The following is a 17,892-nucleotide window of genomic DNA, read 5'->3' on the forward strand; positions in this document are numbered from 1 at the left end:
ATCAACACAGACGGAAAGCACGCAGCAGGATTTTTTGCGACCCTTTTTGTCCTGTGCCTTGACAAACAACATTGTCGATGCACAAGTGTCAAGCTACTATTTCAAGCCATCACTCAAAACCAGTTCCAAGCTAAACAAATTTCCCAAGTTGTTGTCACAAGAGCACAAAGTATGGCACTGGAATGATGCTGTGCAGAGGTCCCCTTCTCAGGGAGTGTATAGCCGCATGGCAGAGCGTGTGACTGTGTGTGGGTGGATGAAACATGCCTCTATGCCTCTCTCTTTCTTTACTCTTTCCCAAACCTTCAAAAAGGCAGCCCTGAGCAGCGGCAGACAAAAAGGAGGTGAAACTGCCGAAAAACTGAACAAGTAAACTGGGAGTTGAAAGTGCTGTCTGTGGGATTGAACTGTAAGAAATGCCACAATTTTTTCAGCAGCACTGCCACGGAATCCAAGTGTCTGCCATGGCTTATTTAACTGTGCGACTGCATGGTGTTTGTATCTCTGTCAGAATGCGAGTAAATCTGCGACTAGGTGTCTTTGGTTCCAATTTCAACCCACGCCAAGACAAGGGTTAAGATGGCAACGTTTAGAGAGATACAAAAGACAAAATGTTAATACTAACGTGGCAAGCGTAAAGGACACAGTGAGATGTGTGTTAAGAGATGATCCCTGTGGCACACATTTCATTAAACAGTTTAAAGTAAACAGGGGGGTGAAAATATTAAAGGTGGAGTTAACATTGCTGGAGAACACTGTCAAAATCAGTTAATATCTCCTCACGATCCCTTACCTGAATGTAATGTTTGTGCACTGAGGAAAAATCTGGTGTTAATACACAGCCTATGCTTTGTAAATGGGTATGTAAACGAATCATATGTTAACATGTAGCTAGCAACATGCCCCTTTACAGAGCCTAGGCTGTGTATTAACTAGGGCTGTCAAATTAACGCGTTAATTTCGATTAATTAATCACAGAAAAATTAACGCGATTAAAAAAATGAACGCAGATTAATCGCACTTCTATAGTGCCCTTTGACCCGGTGCAAAAGTGGTGTGCAGCTCGGTGAGCTGCACCGAGCTGCACCTGTAGCTTGCATACACAGCCCGCATGGGTGAAAAGGAGAAAAGTAAAGAGAGAAGCAGAGGAAAGGGCGGGGCCGAGGGCTCTATGGACGGTTTATGGGATGCTTTGGGCAAATAAGCATGAAGGTAGGAAGACATCTTACTTTATTCTCCGCAGTGTCTGTGCATTATTGATTTAGTGGGTGCAACAATATAGGTTCAAAACAGTATCTCTCAATCTTCCTCCGTGTGTCTCAATTTTGTTTGCTAGCTGTCTTGTCTCCCGCGTAAACGGACACCCGCCCCGTGTGTGTGTATGTATCAGGGATGGAAATTAACACCCGCCACACGCCAAATGCGGGTAGATTTGCGTGCTGGCGTGTAAATTGTGTCACTTCACCCGCCACTGTGTCGGGTAATACTTTCCAGTCAGGTCCGATCTAATTTGCATATTTAATACATTCGTCATGAACATGATGACAGGGCGCTACACAGTTCAACAGTTTCTGTTTGCCTTTCTAGTCGAACTGAACTACGGCGCGATCCGCTCCGCTAGGAAATACTATCTGCGAGTTAACGTGTGGAGGCATAAGTCGACAAATCAATCGACTTACTTTGCCCCCTTTTTTTCTTCCCACAGCAGAGGTTGAGGTGCTGAAAATAAAGTGAAAACTGCGCTTTTCCTTTAAGCAGCAGAGCTGCCGCCGTTGTTACAGTATTTGCATCAAAGCCCTAATGGTAATACAAATGAGATGCTTTATTTAAACGCTGTCCGTGCTTAGAGGTGATTTTAATTGTGTCGGCTGAAACAGAAACTAACGGAGGGATTCGGCTCACATACAGTCCCTTGAGTCGCGCAGTCAGTTTGCCGACATGGCTTTGTATTTAAGGCTCGAGACATACAATCAGATCGCATACAAACAGGGAAGCCTTTCCCATCGATATCGCTAACGGGGAGAATATCCCCGGTTATTATTTGAGCCTCAAACCACAGAGTTCTTCCCCGTGCGGTGGCTCGCGCACTCACTAGTGATCTCACGGTGAAACGCTGCTTTGCTCGGACGAAGGCATCGTGTGTTTCTAGATGATTTAACGTCATAGTCTCAGACGAGCGTTTAACATTATGCTGCATCTTTTGCACTGCACTGTTTTTTATCAACAGTGAAAAAATGGTCCCACACCGGACTCTTATGTGTAGCTGATTACTTCATGCACGCACCTTGCAGAAGTGACGCTCCTGCAGCGCGCTCACGACCAGACGTGACACGGTGACATCTCCCATTAATAAAACGGCATAACTCCCTGATTTTCAGATTTCTATTTTTAAATTTGACTTGAGCGCAAGTGGAAAACCGGTCAATGTGTCGACACATTCACATCCCTAATGCATATGGAGAAAGTGATAAACAATATCAACATTTCATATCATTAACTAAAAAGAAAAAAGAAATCTAAAGGTAACTTCAATACTGTATTATAATTATTGACTAAATGATGAAAAAAAGGTGTCTGCAGGGCCAGTGAAAATATACAAGGGGCCAGTAAAACTCGGATCTATTGGCCAAGCGGGCCAGTTGGGAAAAAAAGTTGCATTGAACCCAGAGTATATATGGAGTTCAATTATACAATGTTTTGAAATAAAGATGGCGTGTATTGTGTATCATATATAGTAAGAGTGTACCATTTAATTTGCAACTCAGTTCCTTGGTAGCACTTACTTACAGTACAAATGACTTCTGATGGAAAACATTTGTATGAAAAACACTTTCATTAGCTATTCTTACTATTGTATTGTTTAACATTAACGCATATATTAAAAAAGATATTGCGTATAAAAAGTGGCTGGTAAAAAAGATGAGTGGCTGGTAGATTTTTAAATCTACCTGCCACAGTGGCTGGTAGGCAAAAAAGTTAATTTCCATCCCTGGTATGTATGTATGTGTGTGTGTGTGTGTGTGTGTGTGTGTGTGTGTGTGTGTGTGTGTGTGTGTGTGTGTGCAGGGTCGTAGCACCAAATTCTGGGCCCCTATACAAAAAGTCCTGATGGGCCCCCTGAAAGGCGGTCTTACATTACACATGGCTCTCTGAGCCAGACAACTCCACAATATATATATTATTTGATGAATGACCAAATCATTACTTTTACCAGTGTTTCCCCCAGAAAATGTCTTAGTGAAGGTGGTCACTGGCCAAGGTCACAAGGGGCGCGGCGAAAATTTTGGGGGTATTTTGCTCAAAGATGCCAATGCGCACTATAGAAATAAACAACTGTTTATTTGAATACAAAAATACAACAGTTGAGCAATTCTGTTATGTGCAAGTAAAAATGTTGTGCAAACATGCAGACAGTACAAAACACAATTAAAGAAAACTTCTACTGTTTTTGTGCAATACTATGCAGACACACTAAATACAAATAATAGATCATACACTTGTGTATGCACATCAAGTGCAAATTCAACTTTTTAAAGTTCCTTTATGGATAGGGGGCTGTGATTATTGTGGACAATAGGCCTACTGTGATGCGATAGCCTATAATTTATTAATGGTTATTATTAGCCTACTTGCTTGATTTATTTTTAAATACAGAGGTTATTGGTCGTTTTGGAACATGTCTTTCCCAATTTAAAACGTAAAAATAAAGCAGCATTGAAAATTCTGAAAATAAATCTTGTTGGCCTACACTAACATGCTGTTCTACAAATAACTCAATAGTTGAAATAATAAATACAATGTGTTTTCCCCTTAAAATGTCTAAATGCATTTCAAAGGCAGTAACAGTGTGGCACTTCTTTAAACTTACTGAAAGTTGCAGGGGCCATCACTCTCATGAATTCATCAGACTTTTCTCTGCGCTGTCTGAGCTGATAGATAGGTTGTGTTGCCACGGTGATGTGAGTAATAAACAGTTCTAGCTTTGCCAGCACTTATTTCTGTACAGCTAAATATCCCCATAGAAACATCGCTGCGTTTATATCCCCATAGAAACATCGCTGCGTTTATTTTCGCCACCAGCTCAATTCAATGTTGGCTTACTCCTGCTTACTCTCCCGCATACATGCCTTAGTCATGCGCAGGCCCCTGATCTCCTTGCAAGGGTCAGGGGCCTATCATGAGCCAGTCAATTATTTCTTTTTTTGGAATGGCGTTGTTCAGGGCCTTCGAAGCTTGTTAAATTTTAATTTTTTTGATGGGGCCCCCCTCTGCCTTGGGCCCCCCCACGACTGTATCACTTTCCCCAGTCGGCCCTGTGTGTGTGTGTGTGTGTGTGTGTGTGTGTGTGTGTGTGTGTGTCAATATTTTTGCCTATGAGTACGACGATGGTGAATGAATTGGCATAGGCATCTGTGGAAGTGCAGCGCTGTCTGTTGTGGAGACAGAAGTTACGAGAGACGGAGAGCGAGAGAGAGAGAGAGAGAAACAAACTGTAGCAGGCTATACAGCTGTTTATAAACAGGTATAAAAGCGCCATAAAAGTATGCGATTAATTTAGATTAATTAATCACAGAGCCTGTAATTAATTAGAATATTTTTTTTAATCGCTTGACAGCCCTAGTATTAACCTTTTTATTTTCCAGTGCACACAGTATAGACATGTCCCAGATAGTGAGGAGATATATTTTTTATTTTGAAAAAAGTAATTGTGAAAACCAGCATTCAGGATGTATGTATCAGTGTTTCCCACAGAATTTTTTGAAAGTGTGGGGGGGGGGACCCCGACCCCCCTAGGGTGGTCCGGGGGTATGCTCCCCCGGAAGAAAATGTTGTACCTTTTAAATGTTAAATGCATCAATCTGGTGTACTTTGAGGAACACTATTCCTATATAAATGGTGATTAAGATGGAGTTTAACACACTTATCAATGGTTAATGAATAAATAATTTCCTATGATACACATTTGAGCCATCAAAAAAATGAAGCAAAGGTGGTGGTTACCTGTGGTTCAAAAGAGTGAACACAAGCGCCCTTTTGTTTTATTAGATTGTTGAATTACTAGTACTCAAATAACATATATCAAAAAAATAAAAAATAAAAAATAAATGAATGTGTGGCGGGGCAAAATGAAAGTGTGGCGGCCCGCCACGGAATGATACATTAGTGGGAAACACTGCTGTATCAAGCAAGAAATAGCATTAAGGGTTACTCCTCCCTACATGCTTGAAGTTACATGTTCCTCTACTGGCCCAGGCTAATGAACCTAGCCAGCTCTCATAAAGATTTCAGAATCCGGTCCAGTAAGATCTGCAGCCATACATGCAGACCAACACCTCGCCCCATCTGTAATCTGTCAGGTTAGAAAGAAGTCAAACTTGCTCATGATTGGCCTAATGATGGGAATCGTTAACAGTTTGGGGGTGCATTAGGTTTCAATTACCTCATGGTACCCTTCTTCATCATCTTAAGAAGCACTAATGTAAGAAGTTGTAATATAATGCAGCGCTGCTTTGAAAGTTAAGGAAAATTTAAGGGGTTAGGGTAGTGCGCATGTATAAAATCTAAATTAACATCTGCAAGCCTTGGGTGTTTGTGGCTTTATATTATGTAATGTACATAGAGAGGATTTATTTTACCTTAAAAATGCTGGATGAAAATACTTTGATAATTCTACTAAGATATACTGTACTTGAATATAAAGATCTGCAATAGCTTAAAAGATGGTTGCAAAAACTTGTTATTGAATTTTTTTTATATGATTGCCTTTTTTCCCCCATTTGAAGCCATAACTATAACACATTAGCCTGGAAACCCAGACCCAAATCTAGAACAATATAGGGTCTGGCCACGATCAATATACCTTCCCAACTCAAGGGGTGGCACCAACGCATGCATTTCAAATACCACTGCACGCAATTGGATAGCACTACGACCAATCAGAGCAATGATCAATGTGACATATTCAGCCCCGTTCGTTTAGCGAACAGCAAGGTTAAAAGTTGAATTAAACTTTTACCGTGGTCGATTGGCAGAATTTTTCATCTTTCTTGCTAATGAAAGATATGAGTGCCAGGGAGGGGGGAGGGAGTTGTGTATGCATTGTATGTGTTTACTTATTCTGTTTTTTTTTGGTCCACATGTAAAAAAAAAAAACAAAACCACAAAAAAAAAGTAAAAAAAAAAAAAAAAAAGATATGAGTGCCATCTTCCAAATTGTTGAATGTCGAGGCCAAACCCGTTTTAAATTCAAACAACGTATCAGCAGCCATCTTTGTTGTTTACTATCACAACTTCGACGGCGCATGTGCAGCACTGTCGTCATCCGGCTTTGTCCGCCCCAGAGCTCCATACATAGGGCTCTGGCCCGCCTATATCAGATAGTACAATTTGATTGGCAACTCCGAATTTTCCGACATAGTTAATGAGCTCCAAAGGATCGTGTCCAGACAAACAGGCTGAGCAAATCTAAATTTGCTAGCGGCGCTGCCGCTGCGGCAGGTCTGGATATCCAGGCTAATAACACATACTAAAAAGTAGCAAAAGAGTAAACATAAAATCTAAGTACTGTTATGTAGAATCATGTGGAAAGTGATTAGCAGGTCAAATGAACTTTTAACTACACATGTGAATAAATTGATACATCTGTAAAAATAGTTTATATCCACAGAATACTCAATTTCAAGATAACAGATCTTGTACCAATGGGTATCACAGCACTTTGGTACAACACATTAACTGCAATTTAAATAAGAACTGAAATATTGCCTTGTTTGTATGCACAGAAACTCATAAAACATGCTCTAATACAGAAATATATCCTCATGTAAGAGCCTATCTCTGCAGTTTGAGACAATCTCATCAATTTAATGTCTTAAATCTTCAGCAATTTTATCTGCTCCCTATTAGACGAACAAACATCTTTCCCCTAAAAAGATGAAAGAAGTTCATAGTCACAGGAAGCCTGCAGTCGATTACCACTCATCAAAGCATTCAGTACAGTATGTACGTGCAAGATAAGTAGGCCTTGAAAAACGGTGCATGCATGCGTGCGATTTAGAGCTGCAAAGATTAGCTGATTAATGAACATCCATAATGGATTCATTTTCCAGATTATATTTTAAGCAGTAAAGCCAATCTGTGATAGTTCCATGTTCTCAATTGGGGAAAATGTGCTTCTTTACCTTCTCTTACATTATGGTAAATTGAATAATTTGAGGTTTGGACTGACAAAATGCTTGGCCAATCCAAGACACTTCTGTTGTCACTTTGGGCATGAGGAATTTATGATTAGTTTCTTTTTTTTGACCAAAGGATTAATGATGATCATCGCGTGATCATATTGGGTCAAATTGTGTCCGCCGCCCGAACAGAGTAGCCTTCTCCTACTCTGGGGATATGCTGGCGCTGGTGCTAACCGGTGCTGAGAGCACGAGTCTGCTGTGCTGATGGTGCTTTACCCAAGCTAACCGGTGCTAACTTGGTTCACAAAGCAAAACTGATAGCTGTACACAGCACTGTGGCTATTATCAGACCTGCAAACTCATAGGAGGTGAAAAAGGTGACAAACCTGTCCCTTCTAGGGGGGGGGGGGGAAATCGGGATTTTTTTTTACTTTTTAAAATTAAATGCATGAATCTGGTGCACTTTGAGAGGAAAATTAAGAAAATAAAGAGAATTTTGTGTGAACAAATAATTTGGAGACACTGGGTCAGATGAATTAGAAGCTATTGACGAAAGACATGGATTTTCCATAAAAATGTTAATTTAAAATAAAATATTATGCAGGGTCCTCTGGGTTGGGCTTGGTGCTCTTTTTCTTTTACGGGACATATTTTTCTGTAATATAATGAATACATTTAAATGCAATGAGAGGAACGAAGCAGAAGAACTCTGTTGTCCAGCTATCTTTTGTTCCACAGACGAGGCTTAAATAGGTTATACAGTGAGTGCATGGGCAACTGAGCCCCATTTCCAAATGTTTTTAAATAAAGTCAATACACACTGTGCATGGACGTGAACGTGACGTGATCAGTTAAACTCGGATTACCTCCTAGATGAACTGATTAAATACATTTTTTTGTATGATATAATAATATGATGTTAATATCAAACTTTTTTGGGGGGGGCCCCTGTCGGTCGGGGGCCCTAAGCAACCCCTAAGTTTGCTTATGCCTCGGGCCCAGCTCTGATTGTGAGCGCACTGCAGGCGCTTCATTTCTGCAATGTGCGCTCATTAAAATGTCAGCTTCACTTAAGAGTCCTGTGTGGGTCAACAGTGTAGTGCAAAATATGCAGCATAAAGTTATAACATTCGTCTACGACCGTGATGTTAAATCACCTTCACACAAAGCCTCCGCCCGAGCAAAGCAGCGAGTCGATCGCTGTGACGGTGGAAATCACCGGGACTTGGGAGACCTCGCCAGTGTGAGCGAGTGAGACGCCGCTCAGAAAAAACTCTGTGGTTTGATAGATGAAACCATAGTCGGGGATATCCTGCCCGTTAACGTTGTCTACTGGAACGGCTTCCGCGATCTGTTTCTATGTCTCGAGTCTAAATACACAGAGCCATGTCGGCAAACTGACAGCGCGACGAAATAAAGGGACTGTGAGTGAGCTCCGTTAATTTCTGTTTTCAGCCGAGTAGGCTAAGTTACATTCACCTCTGAAGCATTGACAGCGTTTAATCAAATCCTCTTTGATTGAGACTTTTAGCCAATTCTAGCCAAGTCTGAACACACACAGCGGCAGCAGTGATGCTTTACGGTGCCTGATCTGAACGCTGATTGGACAATACTCATGACGTCTACCAAAGATGTTTTATTGCCAAGATAATGATATTCCCTTGTCTCACACTACGGTAACTCGCCCACAGAGTCCAGTCTGGGAAGCGCTGGCTGACTTCTCTGCCAGCTGCCGTTACCCCCCCCCTCCCCCCCCCCCCCCCAAAAAAAAACAAAAACTCTTCGGATCTATACGATTCACGTGGGTCATATATTTTGATTCAAAACGGCGCGGCGGTGTGCAGTGTATTCGCACCTTATCAGTCTATCTTTCTCTCTCCACTGCACACTCAGTCACTACTATCCATGCTAAAAGGAAGCAGGATTATAACCCCATTTAGCACATTATTTTTTAATATTTTATAATGTATTTTTTTCTTTTCTCCCCCATCTAATTTTGACGATTTTTTGAAAGATTTGTTGGTTTGTAAGTGCTTAGGGAACATGTTTAAATAACACCTGTGTACCTTACCTTTTAAATTTATTTTATATCATGTTGCTATGTACTACACAGGCTTAGATATTAAGGTGTTGGTAGACGTTGACAATTCGTAGTATTTTTTCAGAAAACCCTCAGGCATTAAGGACATGCATCCTAGATTGCCATAGTCATCAATGGGCTAACCCAAACTGCTGCTCTATGCAGCTTTTACCTCACTTTGGTTCTCCAGCCTGAACAGATACTCAATGGTTGAATTTTTCAGATCTCATCTTCCCATATACTGTAAAACTATACGCCACCATTTTAAATAGACTATTTCAGATGACGTGAGTTCACACACTACTTAGCCAGTATGAACTGTAAACAAGCTCAAGTATACAAGGGACTGGTGTGGAAAAGTTGACCGGCTTAGACCCAAATATTTTCCGCAGTTGGTTGAACATTACAGTTTGAAAGTATGGGTCAATGCTCATGTTGCTCGGTATCTTCTGGGAGTCTAAATGTTTGCATACATGTTCAGTAATAGGCCAAAGATATACTGTATATTGGCATTGTGTTTGTGTGAGTGTGTTCTGAAGTCATTCGGTCCCATGGTGGCCAAATAAATCACTCAATGCAACTTCAACTTCAACACACTCACACACACACACACACACACACACACACACACACACACACACACACACACACACACACACACACACACACACACACACACACACAAATAATGTCAACATAGTCATTAAATACCTGCAGTTTGTCTTCAGCGTTCCTTGCCAAGTTGCGACAAGCTGTGTCTAGTTCTTCACCCATGGAGGTGAGGACTGCCTCTTGCTCCGCTTCCATCCGCAGCACCTTCTCCTCCAGCTTAACAAGCTCAGACTCCGAAGCACGTCTCCTGTCTCCTGACCTGACCTGTGGAGAAAGGGAGAGGGAGAGAAAGCAGAGCAGGGTACTGTAGAGACAATTTCATTGCAGTGGATTTTCTGCCGATGAGTATAGATATCCAAGTCTACCTATTATAAAGATATTTTCCAGTAGTTGTTACAGTTGACTCAATAACACATACAGACAACCTTGGGCATCAGAAGGGTCATTGTATTTCCCCACTCACATACAGGGGCATACAGTAGTTGGGTTCCCTTATCTGGCCTGCACTGTCAATAGTTTTCCTGTGTCCCTACCAGGGCATATTCAAATCGATATACATCCGAAAGCACAGGAACCAACTGATCAGAACTGCCTAGGGACGGTAGATCATTATACCTCTTTTCCCTGGAATAATAAAGCACCGTGTTACATTAATGAGAGCCCCCCTTTTCCTCCATTCACCCCATTTCTAATCAATACATGGATCTCCTCCCAAAGAGCCCCATACAACTTATCAGGTGCCTGTCAGAGAGAGAGGTGAATAGGGTAGAAACACCTAAGGGCGTATTGATAAAGTATAAAAAAAAATAGTGCTGATTTGGCACAGCTTGACCTTTTGAACTATTCTTTAGGTGTGTGTGGTGGCCTTACCAGATATTCTAGATTTTAAAAAGAGAAGGACAGAGAGTGACGTCCTGGTAGATTTAACATTTGACAACAGATACTTGGCATTTATTGGAAGTTTCTCCATCATTTGAAACTCGTCACTGGATTTGAAAACACGTGGCAAAAGAAGCAGACAGGGCTTACCTTGTCGTCCAGTTCCTGTTTGAGTTGCTGGTACTTTCTGTGGAGATGTGCATGTGCCTCGTCTTTTGTGCTCAGCTGTGCAGCCAGCTTATCGCACTCATCTTTCATCCTGTCCAACTTGATGCGCAGCGCCCCACACAGCTCCTTCTCCGACGCTGCGTCTGCCTAATAAGAGAGTGGATGTGTTTGAAGCCATAAAAAAACACTATAGGCAATAGTTTTACATGATAAGGAAAGGTCATTTAACTGCAGCAAAAATATCAACTTGATTTTTTTGTTTTTGTACGTGTGATATCCAAGACCATAGAACATACTAGAACATACATAGAACATAGAGTATGAATAAGAGGTGAACATTTTTTAGATTTCGATTGACATAAATGCTGCTATTTGGATCATAGATCATACAGCATGCCAAATCTGCCAGAGGACCTAACTAATTTGAAAACATCTTAAGTCACATCTGTAAAGGGTGAATTAAAGGTCTGACCTGACATTCTGTGCTGCGCGCACACACAGAACATCACGCCGTGGGTCAAGAGAATGGGTAAATGCCATTGCTAAGACTCAGCCCGGGCTGAAGCAAGCAAAGACAAATCCCACCCTTAGACATTCGTTCTCTACCCACAATGATCACATTATCACACACAGCTCAAAATGTAGTTGGGGAATAAACAACAATGACTGAGGAGCGGGAGTGACAGGCGTGACACAAACAAAGAAAAAGCGGAAAAACACAACTGCAGGGAGTCAAAAGAGAGGAAAAACAGATTAAAAATGCTAAATTAGAACTGGAAGGGAAGCAGAAAGAGAGGGATTAGGGTAGAGAGAGAGAGAAACAGCGAGAGGGAAGAGAGAATGGAGGAAAAATCAAGAGGGAGAGGACAAGGACAAGAAAATAGACATTTTTAAGCTTTTTCTGACAGTTGACTGTGTCAAAAAAAAACTTAAGAGAGGCTTGCGGCCATGCTATGTGAATATTGGGTGGGCATCTTAGGGACATCTGCAGCGCCCGCCGCAGGCTTGTACTTTAAAACATTCCAGCAAACGCCCTTGTCCTCACCGTGCTCGGAAACGACTCCATTACAATGAGTTATGTCAGATACTAATGCCATTCAGCAAAGCTAATGGGCTAAACTCAACCATATCAGGGAGGACCATGCCCCTTGAGAAACAATGTACCCACGAGGGCCCGTCACTGGAGAGATTGAAGTGTGTGTGTGTGTGTGTGTGTGTGTGTGTGTGTGTGTGTGTGTGTGTGTGTGTGTGTGTGTGTGTGTGTGTGTCAAGTGGAGTCCCCTATCGCTAGACTGGCCTTGATGAGACTTCGGAGGTCTGATATCAGGGGTTTTTAAATATTCACGCTCGGAGGTTTGGATCCACAGGGCACCACACACACCATTAAAGAGCTCAGCTATCCTCGCTTCACCCGCACTCAAGAGGACACACGCCCAGCCAATGAAGAAAATGACTCCAAATGAGAACTCTCGTCTGTGTCTCGCTGAGTCGGAAATATGCCAGATGTTTGGCGGCTGAGGCATGTGTTACCCCTGTGCTGAATCTGAAGTGTGTGCCAATGATACTCTAAAATGTCGATTAGACTGTGGCACTCTGTGATCCGTGGCTGGGAGCAGAAGAAATCAAATCTCTCTGCTTGGCTTATGACCTTGACATCATGAAAGATTTGACAAATCAAGGATGTGTGTGTGTGTGTGTGTGTGTGTGTGTGTGTGTGTGTGTTGCATCTGATACATAATCCAGAGCTCAGCAGCACTGCTTCTCAGCAGGGGCCTTTGGGTATTTTTTTATATAGAGATACAATTTTGTAAATACACTTAGTTGCTTTCTTGAGTTAGGTGAGAATATTGATAGTTTTTATTAAAACTGTATGAAAAATAAACTGGAGACTGGAGAAAGGACTTTGTTGAGCTACTGCCATCCACCGCTAATACCAAATATTACAAAGCAAAATAATGAAATCATCACTGAGGGAGAATTGTTGGCCTGTTTCTACAAAACTAATCTATGATGGCATGACATGCTTGCTATGGGAGGGTGTCACCTAGCACTCTACTCTAATCACAAAGGTGTGATCGAGAAGGGCAGTAAGGCTACACTTTCATATAAAGAGGGGGGATGCACTCAATACTATCCACACATAGGCATTCAACACAATACAGGATGAAAACAGCCCTGAGCCATGACATGAGACGGATCAGTTATATATTACAACACAAAAATATTGTAAACAGCCTCATCGAGCAGGGCAGAGTTCCACACAAATGTGTAATTACTGATGACAGGATATTCAATCTTAATTGATTTTATGTATGTCATTCATTGTAGCATTAGAAATGCTGATGGCTTATTTCTAGACCGCCCACACACACAAAATATATTGTTGCTACTGGTGGACCGCAAGTCTCTTTCAGGGCAGCTAAGCCCCCCTGGCTTTCCTGTAAATCAAACACTGCAATATCCACTTACCATCACCTGTAAAGCTCGTCAACTATCAAAGTTACGTCTCGTCTGTTCAATCTGTACAAAAACCAAAGTGTCTGTGTGCCAGACTATTTCTGGGTGGGCTGTGGATCTGACTTTGTTACCTTTGGACAGTGCCAGGATAGGTTTCCATTTTTTTTTTCTAAGCTAAGCTAACCAGTTGGCTCTAGTCTAGCTACACATGTATTGAACAGACATAGGGGCTATACAAAAATATGTATTTCCACAAACTCTCCCTTTAACTGTTTCCCTTTTACAATAAAACACTTGAACATGTTATTTTTAAAGGGCCTAACCTTGAGCTCCATTAGGTGTGCCTTCACTTCATCGCGCTCCTGCAGGCAGAGCTCGAGTAGCTCTTGCACTTCCCGATCCTTCTTGGTCCTGCTGTCTTCCATCATTGCCTTGACGTTGTCCAGTTCTTTCTGATGCACCTCCCTCTCTAGCCTCAGCTGCTGGCCCAGGGCGGCCCTCTCTTCCTGTAGCGCTGTCAGCTTGGCCTGCAGCTCCACTGTGCCTCTCTGGAGCTCCGTCTTAGAGCTCTGCTCCTGGGCCAGCCGCTGGGCTAGCTGGGCCTGGGCCGAGGTGGTCTGCTTACTGTGACGCGCCTGGGTGTCGGCGTGTTCCTCCAGCCTCTGGTTCTCCTCCTTCAGTCTGGCCTCCACAGCGGCTTGAAGTTGAATCTCCTCCCTCAGGCCAGCCGAGGCGTCTCTCACCTTAAGGGTTCAGAGGAGCGCTGTTACAAAAACTGATCAAAGCAGCTCCCCTCGATGACTCTTTAGCAAAAGGGTTTGAGGTTACACATTCTGCCTTCCCTTTGACAACACCCAAGATGGAACAGACAAAGTGAGCGTTCCTAAAGAATTATATTCAGTTTCAGTCATGTCAAGTGTAAGACCGTGCTAGTGACTAGCTGACATCGTTACATGACACCTTAAAAGCATACTTTGTGGTGGTAGAGTGATTCATTTAACATAAGGGCCGCTTGCTGTCCTTTTTAAAAAGGAGAGTTAAACTGGTCTTGAATCAATGAACTACACCTACTTAAGATTATTGAAAGCACGATGTTCAGAGAAACCCAGACAAAGGTTTTATATGTGCAAATAACTAAAAATTATTAATAGACTAAAATAAAATAAATGATCTCTGATGTATCCCTAGTGAATTGAAAGATGTTGTCTATTTCTGGACGTTCGGACCCTGCCCACCTCCCGGATTTCCTGCTCCAGTGTCAGGTGGCGCTGGCGGCTCTCGGACAGCTCCACGTCCTTGCGGTGGAGCTCCTCTTCGCGCTGGGCCAAGCGGCCGAGGATTTCAGCAAGCTCCCTGCGGGCTGCCTCAGTCTGCTGGCTCAGCGCCTTCAGCTGGGCCTGGGAGCTCTCCTTTTCCCTGGCTGTCTGGAGGGAGGGAGAGGGAGAGGGAGAGAGAGAGAGAGAGAGAGAGAGAGAGAGAGAGAGAGAGAGGGAGAGAGAGACACACACACACACACACAGGGGGAGAATAATGAAAATGAAGAATGACAAATGAAGAGGAGGCGCAGGACGTGATATACAAAAAAACTAGCTCTAGCAGTAATGATGAAAGAGTGACAGAGAGACAGAGGAAGAGAAACATATGCAGTACCAGCTTTTGCACTGATAGGAAAAATGCTAGCACTCAGCTCCCTGATAAGGGACAATGGTCAGGTCTGTTCAAGGCAGATTGCTTCTAATACTCGGGCTTTGCATGGAATTTGCAAAGACTTTGCTGTGGCTTAGAACCTAATCATTTAATTGAGCACTTGATTCTCCCCCCTAATTCATTAAGGGGGCAGAAATGATTTTGTAATTAATTCGCGTCACGTCGAGTATGCCAGGTGGCAGTCTGTCTGTCTGTGTGTCTGTATGTCTGTCTTTGTGGAGTTCGGCTGCTGACTGCATGTTTGGAGGTGACTCACTCAGTTTAAATGGAATGGAAATCACTGGGAGGTGAATTTCAAGCTTATTATAATAGTCAGACGTTAATTATTCAACACAACTGCTGTAACATAACTTGCAAAGGTACTCAGACTACATGACTTCCAATTTGGTTATTTTACTATTATACATGAATTCAATACATTTTTCAAGAGTCTGACTGATACAAAGCTGTCTTTGCTATACTGGAAAAAAACAAGGAAGGATTTGAAATAAACAGAGAAAGGCATGCATCAGTATCTAACCACTTGTTTGGGATCAACAGCAATATCAATAGAAAAAAGAAAATTAAATAAAAACCTCTGGAATGTTTCTTAATGCGTATTGGTGTTTTTTTTTAGGTATTCAGAGGGTCTTACTAGCATTTTCCTTTCAAATTTTCCTCATAAAACTGAGACCATAATCCCTCTTCATCATAAGAGGACTGCATGTGACATACAATATGGATTGCAACAGATATGTATTCATACAGTTTATCCCTTTACAATCATTGTAGTCAAAAGGTACAGAAGGGGCTGTGTTTGCTGATTTTCTAGTCAATTTCCACTATGAAAGCCATGGACCAGAAAAACTCCCTATTCCCCGTGTTGGAGGGTGTTGATTTATTTTGTCTAATTCGCTGATCTGAACTTGAATGTCCCCCATACTGTGTGTAACAAAGGAGGGAGGATTTTGCTTCAACATATTTGAATATAACATCTGAGTAACAGCAGACATTATTGCGGTGTCAATAATGTTTACAAAACTGGCCAATAATCACTGTATCACTGTAGCCAGTTGTGAGAACCTTGTTTTAGTCCAACTATCCCCTGATGAATTCTAATGTCAGTGAGCTGCAGAGCTACAGGGAGAGTTTGGCTGAGATAAGTTTTGTTTTCTGTCCGCCTGGGGCGTCACTACAAATCAGTCTACTACTGGAGCTGAAAAATGCATTTCAGTAGAGACATTATTGATTTTTTCTTTTTTTTTTGAACACACTCAAATTCTGTGCAGCTATAGCATGCACGAGCCAGAGTCCACTGCTAAGAAAATGCAACAAAGACAGTCAGTTGTTGATAACAGTGCTGCCAGCTGGCTAGCCATTAGCAGGAGCAGCACAGTTTGGAATTTTTGAGAAGACAAATACATAAATATAGGGGATTTATAGTGGGAAAGATTCAAACGGTCAGAATCAAAGCAATAATGGCAGACATTCTTTGACTTGTTTGTCCTAGTACCAGTCAAAGTCCAAAAACCCTGGTTGATACATTTCATCAGGGTAATCTCTATAAACTTTAGAATGCTCCCTCCAAAGCCAAAGAGTAGTACCCAATGGGACGGATATTTTGACCACCACGAGTATAATCGGTGGATTGTCTCTTTAAAAGCAGATGGTGTGAGATTATTTTTCTCATTTTGAATTCAGTTTTACAATTCCACTCCAGTCCTGTCTGCCGCTAGGAACATTTTGAAATAAGGCAGAAAAAAAAAACCCTAATAAGACCACTAGACTCAATGCGCTGTAATGTTGGATTATTATTTTTTTTGTTCATTGTGGAAAGGCAGCCAATATTAAAAAGAGCAGCAGGCACTTAACTGCCGCTATAGGCTATGGTGTGAAAAGTGGTGTAATGAATGCATGTGCCTCCACCGACCTGCGAGGCCTTGTCTGTGTGGAACTGAGCCTGGTGCCTGGCCTCCTCCAGCTCCTTCTGCAGTCTCCTGCACTTTGCCCTCCACTGCCGTACTGCCTCCTGGGCCCTGCTCTTCAATTCATCTCTGCTCCTCGAGGTCTCCTGCAGTGATGCCTCGGTCTCCCTGCTCCCTGCCTGTGAAAAGAGGAGTGAATATAAAAAATACAGTGTATATATGCATTCATTATAATCTGAGTTTTTTTTTTTAAACCATGGGGTGCATCCAAAAATCTCTCGTAGATTTTTGGATGTACCCCATGGTGGAGGAATCTCATTTCTGCAGCATTAGTGTTTAAATTCTTTATATGAATTTGTATGAACTTGTGGCCCAGAATGAGGCACTACACACACAGTATGCTTCCAATTGCCAACTGGTAAAAGCACTCCCTTGCTTGGAGTAATTGAATTAAATTACCTACCCACTTATGAATTAACAGTGTGACGGAGGAATGCCCGTTATTACAATACCTGAATCTCCCTCAACTGTTCCAGCATCCGTAGCTGCTGCTGCTCCCGCCGCACCAGGTCTGATGACAAATCCTGATGTATAGAAAAAGAGAAAAGGTCAGGGACGCACGTGAGTGTGTGTGTGTGTGTGTGTGTGTGTGTGTGTGTGTGTGTGTGTGTGTGTGTGTGTGTGTGTGAGACTACTACCACTAATGGGGAGGAAAAGGAGACATATAGGTGTGTGGAGAAATGGGTTTAGGGAAATGGAAGCGAGGAAGGGGGAGAAAAAGACAGCTGATGTTTTAAGAAAGAAGAAGAAGAAGAAAAAAAAGAGGGAGAACAGTAAAGGGCAGCAATAGGGAGCAGAGAAGACAAAAGGCACAGACAGAAAGGTCAAAGACTGAGACTGTGTT

The 17,892-nt window shown here is 42.2% G+C and overlaps 1 protein-coding gene across 1 annotated transcript in view; it reads right to left on the minus strand.

The window, feature by feature from the left end:
* Positions 1-17,892, minus strand: part of cep128 (centrosomal protein 128) — a 49,031-nt gene that overhangs the window by 16,764 nt on the left and 14,375 nt on the right. The window contains exons 12-17 of the mRNA XM_080048307.1: positions 17,501-17,572; positions 16,994-17,167; positions 14,613-14,801; positions 13,701-14,120; positions 10,903-11,067; positions 9,973-10,137 (exon numbers count right to left, since the gene is read on the minus strand). Coding sequence (XP_079904433.1) covers positions 9,973-10,137; positions 10,903-11,067; positions 13,701-14,120; positions 14,613-14,801; positions 16,994-17,167; positions 17,501-17,572 — 1,185 coding nt within the window. The remainder of the gene's footprint in view (positions 1-9,972; positions 10,138-10,902; positions 11,068-13,700; positions 14,121-14,612; positions 14,802-16,993; positions 17,168-17,500; positions 17,573-17,892) is intronic.

The sequence above is a fragment of the Ammodytes marinus genome (assembly GCF_949987685.1).
Source record: "Ammodytes marinus genome assembly, chromosome: 19".
Lineage (NCBI taxonomy): Eukaryota > Metazoa > Chordata > Actinopteri > Uranoscopiformes > Ammodytidae > Ammodytes > Ammodytes marinus.